This window comes from Anomaloglossus baeobatrachus, chromosome 10 (genome assembly GCF_048569485.1).
Source record: "Anomaloglossus baeobatrachus isolate aAnoBae1 chromosome 10, aAnoBae1.hap1, whole genome shotgun sequence".
Lineage (NCBI taxonomy): Eukaryota > Metazoa > Chordata > Amphibia > Anura > Aromobatidae > Anomaloglossus > Anomaloglossus baeobatrachus.
This window is the reverse complement of record NC_134362.1, coordinates 188,779,077-188,796,576: the sequence shown is the minus strand read 5'-3', so window position 1 is coordinate 188,796,576 and position 17,500 is coordinate 188,779,077. Positions and strand designations below refer to the sequence as shown.

At 53.3% G+C, this 17,500-nt stretch overlaps 2 protein-coding genes across 2 annotated transcripts in view; one reads left to right on the top strand and one right to left on the bottom strand.

Moving 5' to 3' along the window:
* The window catches only part of UTP4 (UTP4 small subunit processome component), a 480,982-nt gene that overhangs the window by 27,070 nt on the left and 436,412 nt on the right, over positions 1-17,500 (bottom strand). Inside the window, exons 8-9 of the mRNA XM_075326019.1 lie at positions 16,262-16,353; positions 16,066-16,162 (exon numbers count right to left, since the gene is read on the bottom strand). Coding sequence (XP_075182134.1) covers positions 16,066-16,162; positions 16,262-16,353 — 189 coding nt within the window. The remainder of the gene's footprint in view (positions 1-16,065; positions 16,163-16,261; positions 16,354-17,500) is intronic.
* The window catches only part of PSMD7 (proteasome 26S subunit, non-ATPase 7), a 627,368-nt gene that overhangs the window by 584,682 nt on the left and 25,186 nt on the right, over positions 1-17,500 (top strand). The window lies entirely within an intron of this gene.

The window sequence follows — 17,500 nt, the reverse complement described above, 5'->3', positions numbered from 1 at the left end:
TAGATCTTAGCAGACGTGGGCTTCATAGCCTGTCTCATGGTGGCAACGACCCCGTGGGATAATCCTGAGGACACTAGGATCTAGGACGCAATGGCCACACAGTAGGTTCAGGGCCGTAGAATTCAGATGGAAAAACGGCCCTTGGGACAGTAAGTCTGGCCGGTCTGGTAGTGCCCACGGTTGACCGACCGTGAGATGCCTGTCGCCAGAGCTCTTTGATCGTCATGAAAACCGGGACCTTGCTGTTGTGCCGATTCGTGAAACCCGTCCGGGTGCAGAGACCATTCTCCTGCGTCCACGCCCTGGTGACTGAGGAAGTCTGCTTCCCAGTTTTCTACGCCCGGGATGTGAACTGCGGATATGGTGTATGCTCTGTCTTCCACCCCTAGCAGAATCCGGCGGACTTCCTGGGAGGCTCGCCGACTGCGTAGTCCGCCTTGGTGGTTGATGTATGCCACCGCTGTGGATTGTCCGACTGAATTCGGAACTGTTTGCCTTCCAGCCACTGCAGGAAGTCTTGCAGGGCCATATGCACTGCCCAGAGCTCCAGACAATTGATCTGAAGAGTGGACTCCTCTGAAGAGAGTCCTTGATCGTCTGAGAAAGGGGGGCGTTCCTGTGTAGGGACATCGACTTCCCCTCCCATTAGCGAAGAATGTTCTATTGAAGTGGACGCAGATGAAACTGCGTGAAAGGGACTGCCTCTGGATGAGGTGTCTCCTTGAAGGAGAGACTGCACCCCCGTCTGTAGTGACCGCTGTTTGTCCAGTGGAAGCTTCACCATCGCTGAGAGAGTGTGAAACCCCAAGCTAAGATATGCCAGCGATTGGGTTTAACTTTGAAAAGTTGAGGACCCACCCGAAACTCTGGGAAGTCTCCAGCGCCATGTTCAGGCTGTGTTGGCATGCCTCTTAAAAGAGTGCCTTGACAAGTAGATGGTCTAAGTAAGGGATCACAGGGTGACCCTGAGAGTGCGGGAGTGGTCCCACTGCTGCCATGAACTTGGTGAAAACCCGTGGGGCTGTCGCCAGACCGAAGGGTAGGGCTACGAACCGAAGATGCTCGTCTTCAATAACGAATCGTAGCAAACGCCGGTGCTCTGGAGCAATCGGCACGTGGAGATAAGCATCCTGATGTCTATTGATGCTAGGAAATCTCCTTGAGACATTGAGGCAATGACGGAGCGGAGGGATTCCATCCGGAACCGCCTGGTTTTCACGTGCTTGTTGAGCAGTTTAAGGTCCAGAACGGAACGGAAGGAGTCGTCCTATTTTGTCACCCCGACCAGATCGGAGTAAAAAGTGTCTCTTGTTCCTGAGGAGGAACCGGGATTACGACTCCTACTGCCTGCAGAAGAGCCTCGGCTCGGCCGGTGAGGAAGTTTTTGCGACAAACTGCCTCTCACCCACCGGCCATTGACCTGTGGCAGTTAAATGTCGCTAAAGCGGGGGAGTCTGCCACCGACCGCGGACGCGGAGAGAGAGGGCTGAAAGTCATGAGGAAACCGCCTTGGTAGCGGTTCCTCCGGCTGCCTTCTCCGGGCGTGATTGAGCCCGCCAGGAACCTGCGCCCCTCTGAGCCTTTTGAGTCCTGTTGGACGAGGGCAATTGGGACGTGCCCGAGCCTGGGAAGGACCGAAACCTCGACTGTCCCTTCTCCTGATGGGTCTTGTTTGATAGCTGGGGTAAGGAAGAATCCGTACCCTTGGACAGTTGAATGATTTAATCCAACTGCTCACGAAACAGTCTGTCACCAGATAAAGGCAATCTGGTTAAGCACTTTTGTGGAAGCAGCATCTGCTCCAATCCCTTAACACTATGAGCGGAACAACACGGAGTTGGCGGACGCCACTGACGTACGGCTCGTAGAGTCCAGGACAGCATAAACAGCTTGAGTCGCAATGCCGACATTGCGAGGTGAAGGACGCTACTGCGGCCAAGATGTACATGTGACCGCGTCCCTCTGCGCAATACTAGCTGAAATAGCTTGGAGTGCCTCTATGGCTGCGAATGCCGGGGCAACCGACCCGCCGATAGGGCTATGTCTGTCTGTCAATGGCATCTTTAAGTGAAGTCCCATCTTCCACTGCAACTATAGATCTAGCCGCAAGCCTGGAGATTGGGGGATCCACCCTTGGAGCGCCTGAGCACGTCAGGGGGGAAGAGACAACGCGTATCTTCAATACGGTTGGAGAAACGCTTATCGGGATAAGCGTGGTGTTCCTGGACTGCTTCTCTGGAGTCAGAGTGACCAGAAAAGTACTCAATATACGCTTGAGATACCGAAATAGGGATTTCTTCTGCTGTGAAGCTGACCCCTCCACTGGAGGAGTTGAGGGAGAAATACCCAACCTTCCATTGATGGACGCTATAAGATTATTCACTATAGCGTCACCATCCGGTGTATCCGGATTGAGAGCGGTCTCAGGATCAGAGTCCTGAACAGCTACGTCTGCATCATCATACAGAAAGTACTGTGATGAAGTCGAGGGCCGTTCTTAGGGAGCTCGCTTAGGCCGTCTGGGACTGTCGTCCGTGTCAGAGCCTGCACCCTGGGATGCATGGGACCCTCCTGGAGCCATGATTTGTTTCGAAATCAGGGTGGCCAGGGGCATTGAATCAACATTGCCCAAGGTCTGTCTGGACTGCAAAGTCTGTAAGATGTTAGTCATAGCCACAGACAATATATCAGCGGAAACTGCAACTCCGTCCCTGTCCCTGGACAGGGATCACAGGTGGTTCTTTTGGCCACCTGTAGCAGAGACCCCGTTGAGTAATTGCACACACAAGCAGCATAGAAAGCCTGTGCCTTGGCACCCATGCTTTTTTTTTTTTTTTTTTTTTTGCTGTTGCTGTCTAGCCACCTAGGAGCATTAGCCAAGAATAGCGACCGTACAGTGCAATGTATAGCATACAAGCATGAAGTACAATAAACACTTCAGCACATGCAGTACAAGGAGCATAGAAAGCCTGTGCCTTGGCACCTTTGCTTTTCTGCTGCCGTTGTCTAGTTATTCAGGAGCATTAGCCAGGAAAAGCGACATACAGTGAATGTATAGCATACAAGCATGAAAATAACCACTGCAGCACATGCAATCCAAGCAGCATTGAAAGCTTGTGCCTTAGCACCTTTGCTTTTCTGCTGCTGTTGTCTAGTCATCAAGGAGCATTAGCCAAGAATAGCGACATGCAGTGAATGTACAAGCATGAAAATAAACTCTGCAGTACATGCAATCCAAGCAGCATTGAAAGCTTGTGCCTTAGCACCATTGCTGTTTGCTGCCGCTGTCTAGCCATCTAGGCGGGTAGACAGCCAAGAATAGCCCTTACAGTGCAATGTAAAGCATACAAGCATAAAGGACACATGACACTGCAGCACATGCAAGACAAGCAGCATATAGAGTCTGTGCTTTAGCACCCCTGATCTTTTGCTGCTGTTTCTAGGTCTGCATCCTGAATAGCGACCGTACAAAAGTACAACAGGACACTTCGGCATTAGTGGGTCAGCACTTTAGTTGCCGCTTACCGCCCGCACAAAAGCGGGTGTGTGGCACCGGAATCCTGTGCTGGTAGCTCAGTGTCTCCGTTTTCCCGCTCTGCGTGCCGGAATGGCTGCCGGCGTCCAGAGGAGAGGGGCGGGCCGAGGGCGTGCCCGAGACAAGAGCGGGAACCCGGCGCCCACTGTGTCTAGTAAAGGGGGCTGGAGAATGCAAATAAGGCTCCAGCCCTCGGCGCTGCTATAGAACAGCGTCTCTCCCTGTCCCTGAGTGACAGGGTGGGGGCGGGAACGAAGCGGCGCTAGGCCGCAAAAGCCGGGGACTAAAGTTAGAAGCGCCGCCGCCGTAAAAGCGCGGTCGGCGCGTCCCCGGCGCACTACAAGTCGCAGCTGCGCCGCCGCTCCAGGGGCGGTCGGCGCGGCGGTCCCCACACGTAAAGTCCCCCAGTAATCTGCAGGGACTATAAGCCCAGCGCACAGCGCTACAGTCCCCGGCGCACTAGCACACCCAGCAAGCCTGGAGTGTGCGTGGCCTGCCATACGGGGACACAGAGTACCTGAAAGTTGCAGGGCCTTGTCCCTGAACGGCACTCCCGCTCCACATCCAGCAGGTTCTATGGGTCTGTGGATGGAGCCCGGCCTCAGGGCTTGGTGGCCGGAAAGATCCCACTTCCTCAGAGCCCCTCAGGGGGATGGGGAAGGAAAACAGCATGTGGGCTCCAGCCTCCGTACCAGCAATAGGTACCTCAACCTTACAAACCGCAAGTGGGGTGAGAAGGGAGCATGCTGGGGGCCCTAGTATGGGCCCTCTTTTCTTCCATCCGATATAGTCAGCAGCTACTGCTGACTGAACAGTGGAGCTTATGCATGGATGTCTGACCTCCTTCGCACAAAGCAGAAAACTGGTGAGCCAGTGATCCCACTGAGGGTGTATAGCCAGAAGGGGAGGGGCCTTACACTTTTTAGTGTAATTGCTTTGTGTGGCCTGCGGAGGCAGTGCTATACACCCAATCGTCTGGGTCTCCCAATGGAGCGCCGAAGAAAGAATACCTCGTGATAGGGCTGTCAAGCAGCCCTTTCTTACAGGTGGGCCACCGCCGCCTGAAGGACTTGTCTACCTAGGCTGGCATCCGCCGAAGCGTAGGTATGCACCTGATAATGCTTGGTAAAAGTGTGCAGACTCGACCAGGTAGCCGCCTGGCACACCTGCTGAACCGTAGCCTGATGCCGTAATGCCCAGGACGCACCCACGGCTCTGGTAGAATGGGCCTTCAGTCCAGATGGAATCGGAAGCCCAGCAGAACGGTAGGTGTGAAGAATTGGTTCCTTGATCCACCGCGCAAGGGTGGATTTGGAAGCTTGCGACCCTTTATGCTGACCAGCGACCAGGATAAAGAGTGCATCCGAACGGCGCATAGGTGCCGTGCGGGAAATGTAGATCCTGAGTGCTCTCACCAGGAACGTGCGTAACCTAGGAAGTCGCGCTAGGCGTTTCTGAAAAAATACGGATAGCGCGGAAACTTGACCTTTAAGGGAGCTAAGCGACAAACCTTTTTCCAACCCAGACTGCAGGAAGGAAAGAAAAATAGGCAATGCAAATGGCCAGGGAGAAACTCCCTGGGCAGAGCACCAAGATAGGAATATCTTCCACGTCCTGTGGTAGATCTTGGCGGAGGATGGTTTCCTCGCCTGTCTCATGGTGGCAACAACTTCATGAGATAAACCTGAGGTCCCTAGGATCCAGGACTCAATGGCCACACTGTCAGGTTCAGGGCCGCAGAATTCAGATGGAAAAACGGCCCTTGAGACAGCAAGTCTGGACGGTCTGGTAGCGCCCACGGTTGGCCTACCGTGAGATGCCACAGATCCGGGTACCACGACCTCCTTGGCCAGTCTGGAGCGACGAGAATGGCGCGGCGGCAGTCGGACCTGATTTTGCGGAGCACTCTGGGCAACAATGCCAGAGGTGGGAACACATAAGGTAGCTGGAACTGCGACCAATCTTGAACTAAGGCGTCTGCCGCCAGAGCTCGGTGATCGTGAGACCGTGCCATGAAAACCGGGACCTTGTTGTTGTGCCGTGACGCCATCAGGTCGACGTCCGGCATCCCCCAGCGGCGACAGATCTCCTGAAACACGTCCGGGTGGAGGGACCATTCTCCTGCGTCCATGCCCTGGCGACTTAGAAAGTCTGCTTCCTAGTTTTCCACGCCTGGGATGTGAACTGCGGATATGGTGGATGCTGTGTCTTCCACCCACGTCAGAATCCGCCGGACTTCCTGGAAGGCTTGCCGACTGCGTGTTCCCCCTTGGTGGTTGATGTACGCCACCGCTGTGGAATTGTCCGACTGAATCCGGATCTGCTTGCCTGCCAGCCACTGTTGGAAGGCTCGCAGGGCAAGACAGACTGCTCTGATTTCCGGAACATTGATCTGAAGGGTGGACTCTTTCTGAGTCCACGTACCCTGAGCCCTGTGGTGAAGAAACACTGCTCCCCACCCTGATAGGCTCGCATCTGTCGTGACCACCGCCCAGGATGGGGGTAGAAACGACCTTCCTTTTGACAATGAGGTGGGAAGAAGCCATCACCGGAGAGAGTCCTTGGCTGTCTGAGAGAGGGAGACATCCCTGTCGAGGGACGTCGACTTCCCGTCCCATTGGCGGAGAATGTCCCCTTGTAGAGGGCGCAGATGAAACTGCGCGAAAGGGACTGCTTCCATTGCTGCCACCATTTTCCCTAGGAAAAGCATGAGGCGCCTCAAGGAGTGCGACTGGCTCTGAAGAAGAGATTGCACCCCTGTCTGCAGCGAGCACTGCTTGTCCAGTGGAAGCTTCACTATCGCTGAGAGAGTATGAAACTCCATGCCAAGATATGTTAGTGATTGGGTCGGGGTTAGATTTGACTTTGAAAAGTTGACAATCCACCCGAACCTCTGGAGAGTCTTCAGTGCCACGTTCAGACTGTGTTGGCATGCCTCTTGAGAGGGTGCCTTTATCAGCAGATCGTCCAGATACGGGATCACAGAGTGACCCTGTGAGTGCAGGACTGCTACCACTGCTGCCATGACCTTGGTGAAGACCCGAGGGGCTGTCGCCAGCCCGAAAGGAAGCGCTACGAACTGCATGTGTTCGCTTCCTATAACGAAGCGTAGAAAACGCTGATGCTCTGGCGCAATCGGCACGTGGAGATAAGCATCTTTGATGTCTATTGATGCTAGGAAATCTCCTTGAGACATTGAGGCGATGACGGAGCGGAGAGGTTCCATCCGGAATCTCCTGATTTTTACGTGTTTGTTGAGCAACTTTAGATCCAGGACGGGACGAAACGACCCGTCTTTCTTTGGCACCACAAACAAATTGGAGTAAAAACCGTGACCTTGTTCCTGAAGAGGAACGGAAGTCACCACTCCTTCCGCCTTTAGAGCGGCCACCGCCTGCAGCAGAGCATCGGCCCGGTCGGGCGGTGGAGACGTTCTGACGAAACGAGTTGGAGGACGAGAGCTGAACTCTATCCTGTACCCGTGAAACAGAATGTCCCTCACCCAACGGTCTTTGACCTGTGATAGCCAAATGTCGGCAAAGCGGGAGAGCCTGCCACCGACCGAGGATGCGGAGAGAGGAGGCTGAAAGTCATGAGGAAGCCGTCTTGGTAACGGTTCTTCCTGCTGTCTTTTTTGGGCGTGATTGAGTCCGCCAAGAATCTGAGCCTCTCTGATCCTTTTGAGTCCTCTTGGACGAGGAGAATTGGGACCTGCCTGAGCCTCGAAAGGACCGAAAACCAGACTGACCCCTCCTTTGTTGGGGTTTGTTTTGTCTGTGTTGAGGTAAGGATGAATCCTTACCCTTGGAGTGTTTAATGATTTCATCCAAACGCTCACCAAACAATCGGTCACGAGAAAAAGGCAAACTGGTTAAGCACTTCTTGGAAGCAGAATCTGCCTTCCATTCTCTCAACCATAGGGCTCTGCGTAAAACCACGGAGTTGGTTGACGCCACCGCCGTACGGCTCGTAGAGTCTAGGACAGCATTAATCGCGTAAGACGCGAATGCAGACATTTGAGAGGTCAATGGTGCCACCTGCGGAGCAGATGTACGTGTGACTGAGTCGACTTGCGTAAGCCCAGCTGAAATAGCTTGGAGTGCCCATACGGCTGCGAATGCTGGCGCCAACGACGCTCCAATAGCTTCATAGATGGATTTCAACCAGAGCTCCATCTGTCTATCAGTGGCATCTTTAAGTGCCGCTCCATCTTCTACTGCAACTAAGGATCTAGCTGCAAGCCTGGAGATTGGAGGGTCCACCTTGGGACACTGGGTCCAGCCCTTGACCACGTCAGGGGGGAAAGGATAGCGTGTATCTTTAAGCCGTTTGGAAAACCGCTTATCAGGATAAGCGTGGGGTTTCTGGATAGCGTCTCTAAAGTCAGAGTGGTCCAGAAAAGAGCTTAATTTACGCTTGGGATATCTGAAATGGAATTTCTCCTGCTGTGAAGCAGACTCCTCCGCAGGAGGAGCTGGCGGAGAAATATCTAACATCTTATTGATGGACGCTATAAGATCATTCACTATGGCGTCACCATCCGGTGTATCCAGATTGAGAGCGGTCCCAGGATCAGAATCCTGGTCAGTTACATCCGCCTCATCACCCATAGATTCGTCCCGCTGGGATCCTGACCAGTAAGATGAAGTTGAGGGCCCCTCATAGCGAGCCCGTTTAGGTTGTCTGGGACTTTCGTCCGAGTCAGAGTCGTCACCCTGGGGTGCGTGTGACACCCCCGGAGCACGGAAGTGTTCCAGCTGAGGGGGACCAGGGAGCAATGATTCAACAGTGTCCGTGGTCTGAGTTACTGGTCTAGACTGCAATGTTTCAAGAATTTTAGACATAGTCATAGACAATCTGTCAGCAAAAGCTGCAAACTCCGTTCCTGTCACCTGGACAGCATTCACAGGTGGTACACCCTGGGTCACGTCTAGCAGAGGCCCCGGCTGTGTCACAGGGACCGAGCACTGCACACAATGGGGGTCAGTGGAACCTGCCGGTAGAGCAGCCCCACATGCGGTACAGGCAGCATATAACGTCTGTGCCTTGGCACCCTTGCGTTTTGCGGACAACATGCTGTTGCCTCCTTGTAATCTAGGAGGGTATATAGCCGAGAACACCAGCGACTGTACAGTGTCAGTATTTGCAAACACAAAATACCAGGTACACAAACGGCACAAGTGGGGGTGAGCCCTTGAGGGCTGCTTACCGCCCGCTGAACAGCGGGTATGAGGCCGTAGAATCCCGTGTCTGGGTCTCCCCGTCTCCCCTCTGCAGCTCAGCGTGCAGGCAGGAATGGCTGCCGGCGTCCTGTGAAGAGGGGCGGACCGTGGGCGTGCCACAAACAAAGTGCGGGAAACTGCGTCCTACTGTGCCTGGTGTGAGGGCTGGAGTATGTAAAAAAGACTCCAGCCCTCAGTGCTGATGGTCTGTACAGCGTCCCGCCCTCCTCCTGACTGGCAGGTGCGGAGGCGGGAACGAAACGAACTAGGCCGCAAAAGCCGGGGACTGTAGTAATAAGCGCGGCCGTGATATATGCATGGCCAGCGCGGAAGTCCCCGGCGCACCACAAGTCCCAGCCGTGTCGCAGTGCGACTGACCCCGGCGGCCGGCGCGACCGTTCGCCCTGGTCTACCCACTCAGCCGAGCTGTAGTGAGGAAATGGCACAAGCGCAGCAGCGCTGATGTCCCCGGCGCACTAACACACCCAGCAATGCTGCGGTGTGCGCGCGTATGCACGGGGACACAGAGTACCTTGACGGAGCAGGGCCATGTCCCTCACGATACTCAGCTCCATATCCAGCGGCTTCTCCAGGGGCTGCGGATGGAGCACGGTCTCAGTGCCTGGAGACCGGTAAAGTCCCACTTCACCCAGAGCCCTAATGGGGATGGGGAAGGAATCAGCATGTGGGCTCCAGCCTCCGTACCCACAATGGGTACCTCAACCTTAACAAACACCGCCGACAGAAAGTGGGGTGAGAAGGGAGCATGCTGGGGGCCCTAGTATGGGCCCTCTTTTCTTCCATCCGACATAGTCAGCAGCTGCTGCTGACTAAACAGTAGAGCTATGCGTGCGTGTCTGACCTCCTTCGCACAAAGCAAAAAACTGAGGGACCCGTGCTCCCACGGGGGGGTGTATAGCCAGAAGGGGAGGGGCCTTACACTTTTAAGTGTAGTACTTTGTGCGGCCTCCGGAGGCAGTAGCTATACACCCAATTGTCTGGGTCTCCCAATTAGGAGCGAAAAAGAAATTTACGGTAAGTAAACAAAATTCCCTTCTTCTTTGTCGCTCCTAATTGGGAGACCCAGACAATTGGAACGTCCAAAAGCAGTCCCTGGGTGGGTAAAAGAATACCTCGTGATAGGGCCGTCAAACAGCCCTGTCCTACAGGTGGGCAACCGCCGCCTGAAGGACTTGTCTACCTAGGCTGGCGTCCGCCGAAGCATAGGTATGCACCTGATAATGCTTGGTAAAGGTGTGCAGACTCGACCAGGTAGCCGCCTGGCACACCTGCTGAGCCGTAGCCTGGTGCCGTAATGCCCAGGACGCACCCATGGCTCTGGTAGAATGGGCCTTCAGCCCTGAAGGAACCGGAAGCCCCGCAGAACGGTAGGTTTCAAGAATTGGTTCCTTGATCCACTGAGCCAGGGTGGATTTGGAAGCTTGCGACCCTTTACGCTGACCAGCGACAAGGACAAAGAGTGCATCCGAGCGGCGTAAGGGCGCCGTGCGGGAAATGTAGATCCTGAGTGCTCTGACCAGATCTAACAAATGCAAACCTTTCTCAAATTGATGAACTGGATGAGGACACAAGGAAGGTAATGTGACATCCTGATTGAGATGAAAGGGTGATACCACCTTAGGGAGAAACTCAGGAATCGGACGTAGAACCACCTTGTCCTGGTGAAACACCAGGAAGGGAGATTTGCATGACAGCGCCGCTAGCTCGGACACTCTCCGAAGAGACGTGACCGCTACTAGAAAGGCCACTTTCTGTGAAAGACGAGAAAGGGAAACATCCTTCATAGGCTCGAAAGGCGGCTTCTGGAGAGCAATTAGAACCTTGTTCAGATCCCAGGGCTCTAACGGCCGCTTGTAAGGAGGGACGATATGACAAATTCCTTGCAGGAACGTGCGTACCTGAGTAAGTCGCGCTAGGCGTTTCTGAAAAAATACAGATAGCGCTGAGACTTGTCCTTTAAGGGAGCCGAGCGACAAACCTTTTTCCAACCCGGATTGCAGGAAGGAAAGAAAAGTAGGCAATGCAAAAGGCCAGGGAGAAACTCCCTGAGCAGCGCACCAAGATAAGAATATCTTCCACGTCCTGTGGTAGATCTTGGCGGAGGATGGTTTTCTAGCCTGTCTCATGGTGGCAATAACCTTTCGAGATAATCCTGAAGACGCTAGGATCCAGGACTCAATGGCCACACAGTCAGGTTCAGGGCCGCAGAATTCAGATGGAAAAACGGCCCTTGAGACAGCAAGTCTGGTCGTTCTGGTAGTGCCCATGGTTGGCCTACCGTGAGGTGCCACAGATCTGGGTACCACGATCTCCTCGGCCAGTCTGGAGCGACGAGGATGGAGCGGCGGCAGTCGGCCCTGATCTTGCGCAGCACTCTGGGTAACAATGCCAGAGGTGGGAACACATAAGGTAGCCGGAACTGCGACCAATCTTGAACTAAGGCGTCTGCCGCCAGAGCTCGGTGATCGTGAGACCGTGCCATGAAGGCCGGGACCTTGTTGTTGTGCCGTGACGCCATCAGGTCGACGTCCGGCATCCTCCAGCGGCGACAAATCTCCTGAAACACGTCCGGGTGAAGGGACCATTCCCCTGCGTCCATACCCTGGCGACTGAGGAAGTCTGCTTCCCAGTTTTCCACGCCTGGGATGTGAACTGCGGATATGGTGGATGCCGTGTCTTCCACCCACGTCAGAATCCGTCGGACTTCCTGGAAGGCTTGCCGACTGCGTGTTCCACCTTGGTGGTTGATGTACGCTACCGCTGTGGAGTTGTCCGACTGAATTCGGATCTGCTTGCCTTCCAGCCACTGCTGGAAGGCTTGTAGGGCAAGATACACTGCTCTGATTTCCAGAACATTGATCTGAAGGGTGGACTCTTCCTGAGTCCACGTCCCTTGAGCCCTGTGGTGGAGAAACACTGCTCCCCACCCCGATAGACTCGCGTCTGTCGTGACTACCTCCCAGGATGGGGGTAGAAAGGACTTTCCTTTCGACAAAGCGGTGGGAAGAAGCCACCACCGAAGAGATTCCTTGGCCGCCTGAGAAAGGGAGACGTCTCTGTCGAGGGACGTCGACTTCCCGTCCCATTGGCGGAGAATGTCCCATTGTAGTGGACGGAGATGAAACTGCGCGAAAGGGACTGCTTCCATTGCTGCTACCATCTTCCCTAGGAAGTGCATGAGGCGTCTCAAGGGGTGTGACTGGCCTTGAAGAAGAGATTGCACCCCTGTCTGTGGTGAACGCTGTTTGTCCAGCGGAAGCTTCACTATCGCTGAGAGAGTATGAAACTCCATGCCAAGATATGTTAGCGATTGGGTCGGGGTTAGATTTGACTTTGAAAAGTTGATGATCCACCCGAAACTCTGGAGAGTCTCCAGCGCAACGTTCAGGCTGTGTTGGCATGCCTCCTGAGAGGGTGCCTTGACAAGTAGATCGTCCAAATACGGGATCACAGAGTGCCCTTGAGAGTGCAGGACTGCTACTACTGCTGCCATGACCTTGGTGAAGACACGTGGGGCTGTCGCCAGCCCGAAAGGCAGAGCTACGAACTGAAGGTGTTCGTCTCCTATAACGAAGCGTAGAAAACGCTGGTGCTCTGGAGCAATCGGCACGTGGAGATAAGCATCCTTGATGTCTATAGATGCTAGGAAATCTCCTTGAGACATTGAGGCGATGACGGAGCGAAGGGATTCCATTCGGAACCGCCTGGTTTTTACGTGCTTGTTGAGCAGTTTTATATCCAGAACGGGACGGAATGACCCGTCCTTTTTTGGTACCACAAACAAGTAGGAGTAAAAACCGTGACCTTGTTCCTGAAGAGGAACGGGGGTCACCACTCCTTCCGCTTTTAGAGTGGACACCGCTAGCAGCAGAGCATCGGCTCGGTCGGGAGGTGGAGAAGTTCTGAAGAAGCGAGTTGGAGGACGAGAGATGAACTCTATCCTGTACCCGTGAGACAGAATGTCTCTCACCCAACGGTCTGTGACCTGTGGCAGCCAAATGTCGCCAAAGCGGGAGAGCCTGCCACCGACCGAGGATGCGGAGAGAGGAGGCCGAAAGTCATGAGGAAGCCGCCTTGGTAGCGGGTCTTCCGGCTGTCTTTTTTGGGCGTGACTGAGTCCGCCAAGAATCTGAGCTCCTCTGATCCTTTTGAGTCCTTTTGGACGAGGAGAATTGGGACCTGCCCGAGCCTTGAAAGGACCGAAACCCCGACTGTCCTCTCCTCTGTTGGGGTTTGTTTTGTCTGGGCTGAGGTAAGGAAGAATCTTTACCCTTGGAGTGTTTAATGATTTCATCCAGGCGCTCACCAAACAGTCGGTCACGAGAAAATGGCAAACTGGTTAAACACTTTTTGGAAGCAGAATCTGCCTTCCATTCTCTTAACCACAAGGCTCTGCGTAAAACCACGGAGTTGGCGGACGCCACTGCCGTACGGCTCGTAGAGTCTAGGACAGCATTAATCGCGTAAGACGCAAATGCAGACATTTGAGAGGTTAAGGGTGCCACCTGCGGAGCAGATGTACGTGTGACCGTGTCAATCTGTGTAAGACCAGCTGAAATAGCTTGGAGTGCCCATACGGCTGCGAATGCCGGAGCCAATGACGCGCCAATAGCCTCATAGATGGATTTCAACCAGAGCTCCATCTGTCTATCAGTGGCATCTTTAAGTGCCGCCCCATCTTCCACTGCAACTAAGGATCTAGCTGCAAGCCTGGAGATTGGAGGATCCACCTTGGGACACTGGGTCCAGCCCTTGACCACGTCAGGGGGAAAAGGATAACGTGTATCCTTAAGCCGTTTGGAAAAACGCTTATCCGGATAAGCGTGGTGTTTCTGGACTGCCTCTCTAAAGTCAGAGTGGTCCAGAAATACACTTAATTTACGCTTGGGATACCTGAAATGGAATTTCTCCTGCTGTGAAGCTGTCTCCTCCACAGGAGGAGCAGGGGGAGAAATGTCCAACATTTTATTGATGGACGCTATGAGATCATTCACTATGGCGTCACCATCAGGTGTATCCAAATTGAGAGCGGTCTCAGGATCAGAATCCTGATCAGCTACCTCCGCCTCATCACACAGAGAGTCGTCCCGCTGGGACCCTGACCAGTGTGATGAAGTCGAGGGCCGCTCATAGCGAGCTCGTTTAGGCTGTCTGGGACTGTCGTCCGTGTCAGAGCCATCACCCTGGGATGCAAGTGACACCCCCGGATCCTGGAGCTGTTCCAACTGAGGGAGACCAGGGAGCAATGAGTTAACAGTGCCCATGGCCTGAGGTACTGGTCTAGACTGCAATGTTTCAAGAATTTTAGTCATAGTCACAGACAATCTGTCAGCAAAAACTGCAAACTCCGTCCCGGTCACCTGGACAGTGTTCACAGGTGGTTCTCCCTGGGTCACCTCCAGCAGAGGCCCCGGCCGAGCAAGTGCTACAGGGGCCGAGCACTGCACACAGTGGGGGTCAGTGGAACCTGCCGGTAGAACAGCCCCACATGCGGTACAAGCAGCATAGAAAGCCTGTGCCTTGGCACCTTTGCTTTTTGCGGTCGACATGCTGTTGTGTCCTCTGAGTAATCTAGGAGGGTATATAGGAGAGAATCACCGCGACCGTACAGTGCAATGTATAGCTGCAAGCATAAAATACAAATATACACTTCGGCACCAGTGGGGGTCAGCCCTTGAGGGCAGCTTACCGCCCGCTGAAAAGCGGGTGTGTGGGCACCAGAATCCCGTGTCTGGGTCTCCCAGTCTCCTCTCTCCAGCTCAGACTGCACACAGGAATGGCTGCCGGCGTCCTGTGAAGAGGGGCGGACCGTGGGCGTGCCTCAAACAAAGTGCGGGAAACTGGCGTCCCACTGTGCCCAGTGTGAGGGTTGGAGTATGCAAAGCAGACTCCAGCCCTCTGCGCTGACGTTCTGTACAGCGTCCCGCCCTTCCCCTGACTGGCAGGCCTGGGGGCGGGAACGAAACGAAACTAGGCCGCAAAAAGCCGGGGACTCGAGTAATAAGCGCGGCCGTCATGTATGCACGGCCAGCGCAGAAGTCCCCGGCGCACCACAAGTCTCAGCCGCGCCGCAGCGAAAAAACTGACAACAGCGGCCGGCGCGGCAGTTTCAAATACATGTCCCCTCTCAGCAGAGCTGTAGATAGGAATGGCACCAGCGCGCAGCGCTGTTGTCCCCGGCGCACTAACACACCCAGCAATGCTGCGGTGTGCGCGCGATATGTACGGGGACACAGAGTACCTTGACGTAGCAGGGCCTGTCCCTGACGATACTCAGCTCCATTCCAGCAGATTCTCCAGGGGCTGTGGATGGAGCACGGTCTCAGTGCCTGGAGACCGGTAAAATCCCACTTCACCCAGAGCCCGAAAAGGGATGGGGAAGGATGCAGCATGTGGGCTCCAGCCTCCGTACCCGCAATGGATACCTCAACCTTAACAAACACCGCCGACTAAAAGTGGGGTGAGAAGGGAGCATGCTGGGGGCCCTAGTATGGGCCCTCTTTTCTTCCATCCGACATAGTCAGCAGCTGCTGCTGACTAAACAGTGGAGCTATGCGTGTATGTGTGGCCTCCTTCGCACAAAGCATGAAAACTGAGGAGCCCGTGATCCCACGGGAGGGTGTATAGCCAGAAGGGGAGGGGCCTTACACTTTTAAGTGTAATACTTTGTGTGGCCTCCGGAGGCAGTAGCTATACACCCAATTGTCTGGGTCTCCCAATTAGGAGCGACAAAGAAATGCTACATTCTTGTTACAGGCGGCTGTAACAGGAACTACGTCATGATAGCGACAGGAGTCATCACATGACCCTGTGCTACCATCGGCTCCCTGTGAAAGGCTCGTTCCCCGCTGTGTCTCTTTAAATCGCGCAGTCACATTTTGACAGCACAATTTAAGAGGTTAACAGGCACAGGTGGATCACAGATTCACCTGTGCGGCACACGTCTGCTGTACAAATCAGCAGACATGTGCGGGGATCACTACCAATGGTGATCACCCCTTCATGATTTAGGACGTACCATTACGTCCTAGGTCGTGAAGGGGTTAATGCTAATTTCCGGGATTCTCGCTTATTATATGTTAAGCGAGTTCTTACATTTTCTCTTTGCTCAGTTAATTCTATCTTAGCTTTTTCGAACGTGAACCCTCCTCCTATGGACTTCCCATATGCTTATACCTCATTAAATGTGAACAAGCAGAGCTGCAGTGTAAAGCATAGAGGAAGCCAACAATTGCCCAAGTCTGTGAATTTGACATACAATTCTTTAATCTGGGTATTCAGTGTTACCGGATTCATTTGTCTGTCCCAGTTGCCACAACTCGAGATGTTCAGGGAACTGAAAGAGAAGCAGTCGGGAGGCCTGGGCACAGGATACAAGATGGCGCTGGGGAAAGAGACAGATGTTCAATCGAATGCAATGCATGGCAAGCTGATACCTAAAAATATCAAGTTATACCAGCCGTCTTGTCATATCCAGACTTACATGTGGAAATGTGATTTTTCGTAGAGCAGCTTCATAGGATTTTGTTTGCACCTTTTCCATCAAGGGCCGGGAGACGACGTGACCATCAACCCCTGCGATGACGAGGAGAAGCTCAGAAATCAACCGGAGCCATGACACTTAATCTAATATTATTAATATTATATATTTATAGAGCACCATTGATTCCATGGGGCTGGACATAGGGGGTTACATACAGAATACATATACAAGTTACAGTAGACAGACTGGTACAGAGGGACGAGGGCCCTGCCCTCGCGGGCCTATATTCTATAGGATATCGGGGAGGAGACCGTATGATACCTCCCCTCCTCTCCCTATAGTGTCTTATATATCCCCCCTATACTGTCTTGTATATTCGCCTCCTCTCCCTATAGTGTGCTATATATTCCCCCTTCTCCCTATACTGTCATGTGTATCCCCCTTCTCCGTATATTGTCTGTATATTCCCCTTATGCTTCTATACTGTCCTGTATATTCCCCTTCTCCCTATACCGTCCTGTATATTCTGCTTTCTTCTACTCTCCTGTATCTGCCCCTTCTTCCTCTATACTGTCCTGTATATCCCCTTCTCCCTACACTGTCGTATATATTTCCCCTTCTCCCTATATTGTTCTGTATATGCTCCTTCTGCCTCTATACTGTCCGATATATATATCCCCCCCCATACTGTCCTGTATATGCCCCTTCTTCCGCTATATTGTCCTGTAAATTGTCTCTATACTGTCCCGTATATGCCCCTTCTTCCTCTATACCATCCTGTATATGCCCCTCCTCCCTATACTGTCATGTATATTTCCCCTCCTCTCTATACTGTCCTGTATGTTCCATCTATAATGTCCTCTATAGCCCCGTCTTCCTCTATACAGTCTTGTATATGCCCTTCTCACTATACAGCCTGGTATATGCACCTTATTCCTCTATACTGTCCTGAATATTCCACTTCTCCTTCTACTGTCCTGTATATGCCTTTTCCCTCTATACTGTCCCGTACATTCAATCTCCCTATACTGTCCTGTGTATGCCCCTTCTTCCCTATACGGTCCTGTAAATCCCTCTAAACTGTCCTGTATATGCCCCTTCTTCCTCTATACGGCATTGTATATTCCCTTTCTCCCTATACTGGCCTGCATATCCTTCTCCTTCCTCTATACGGTCCTGTATATCCCTTCTCCTATACTGTCCTATATATGCCCCTTGTTCCCTATACAGTCCTCTAAA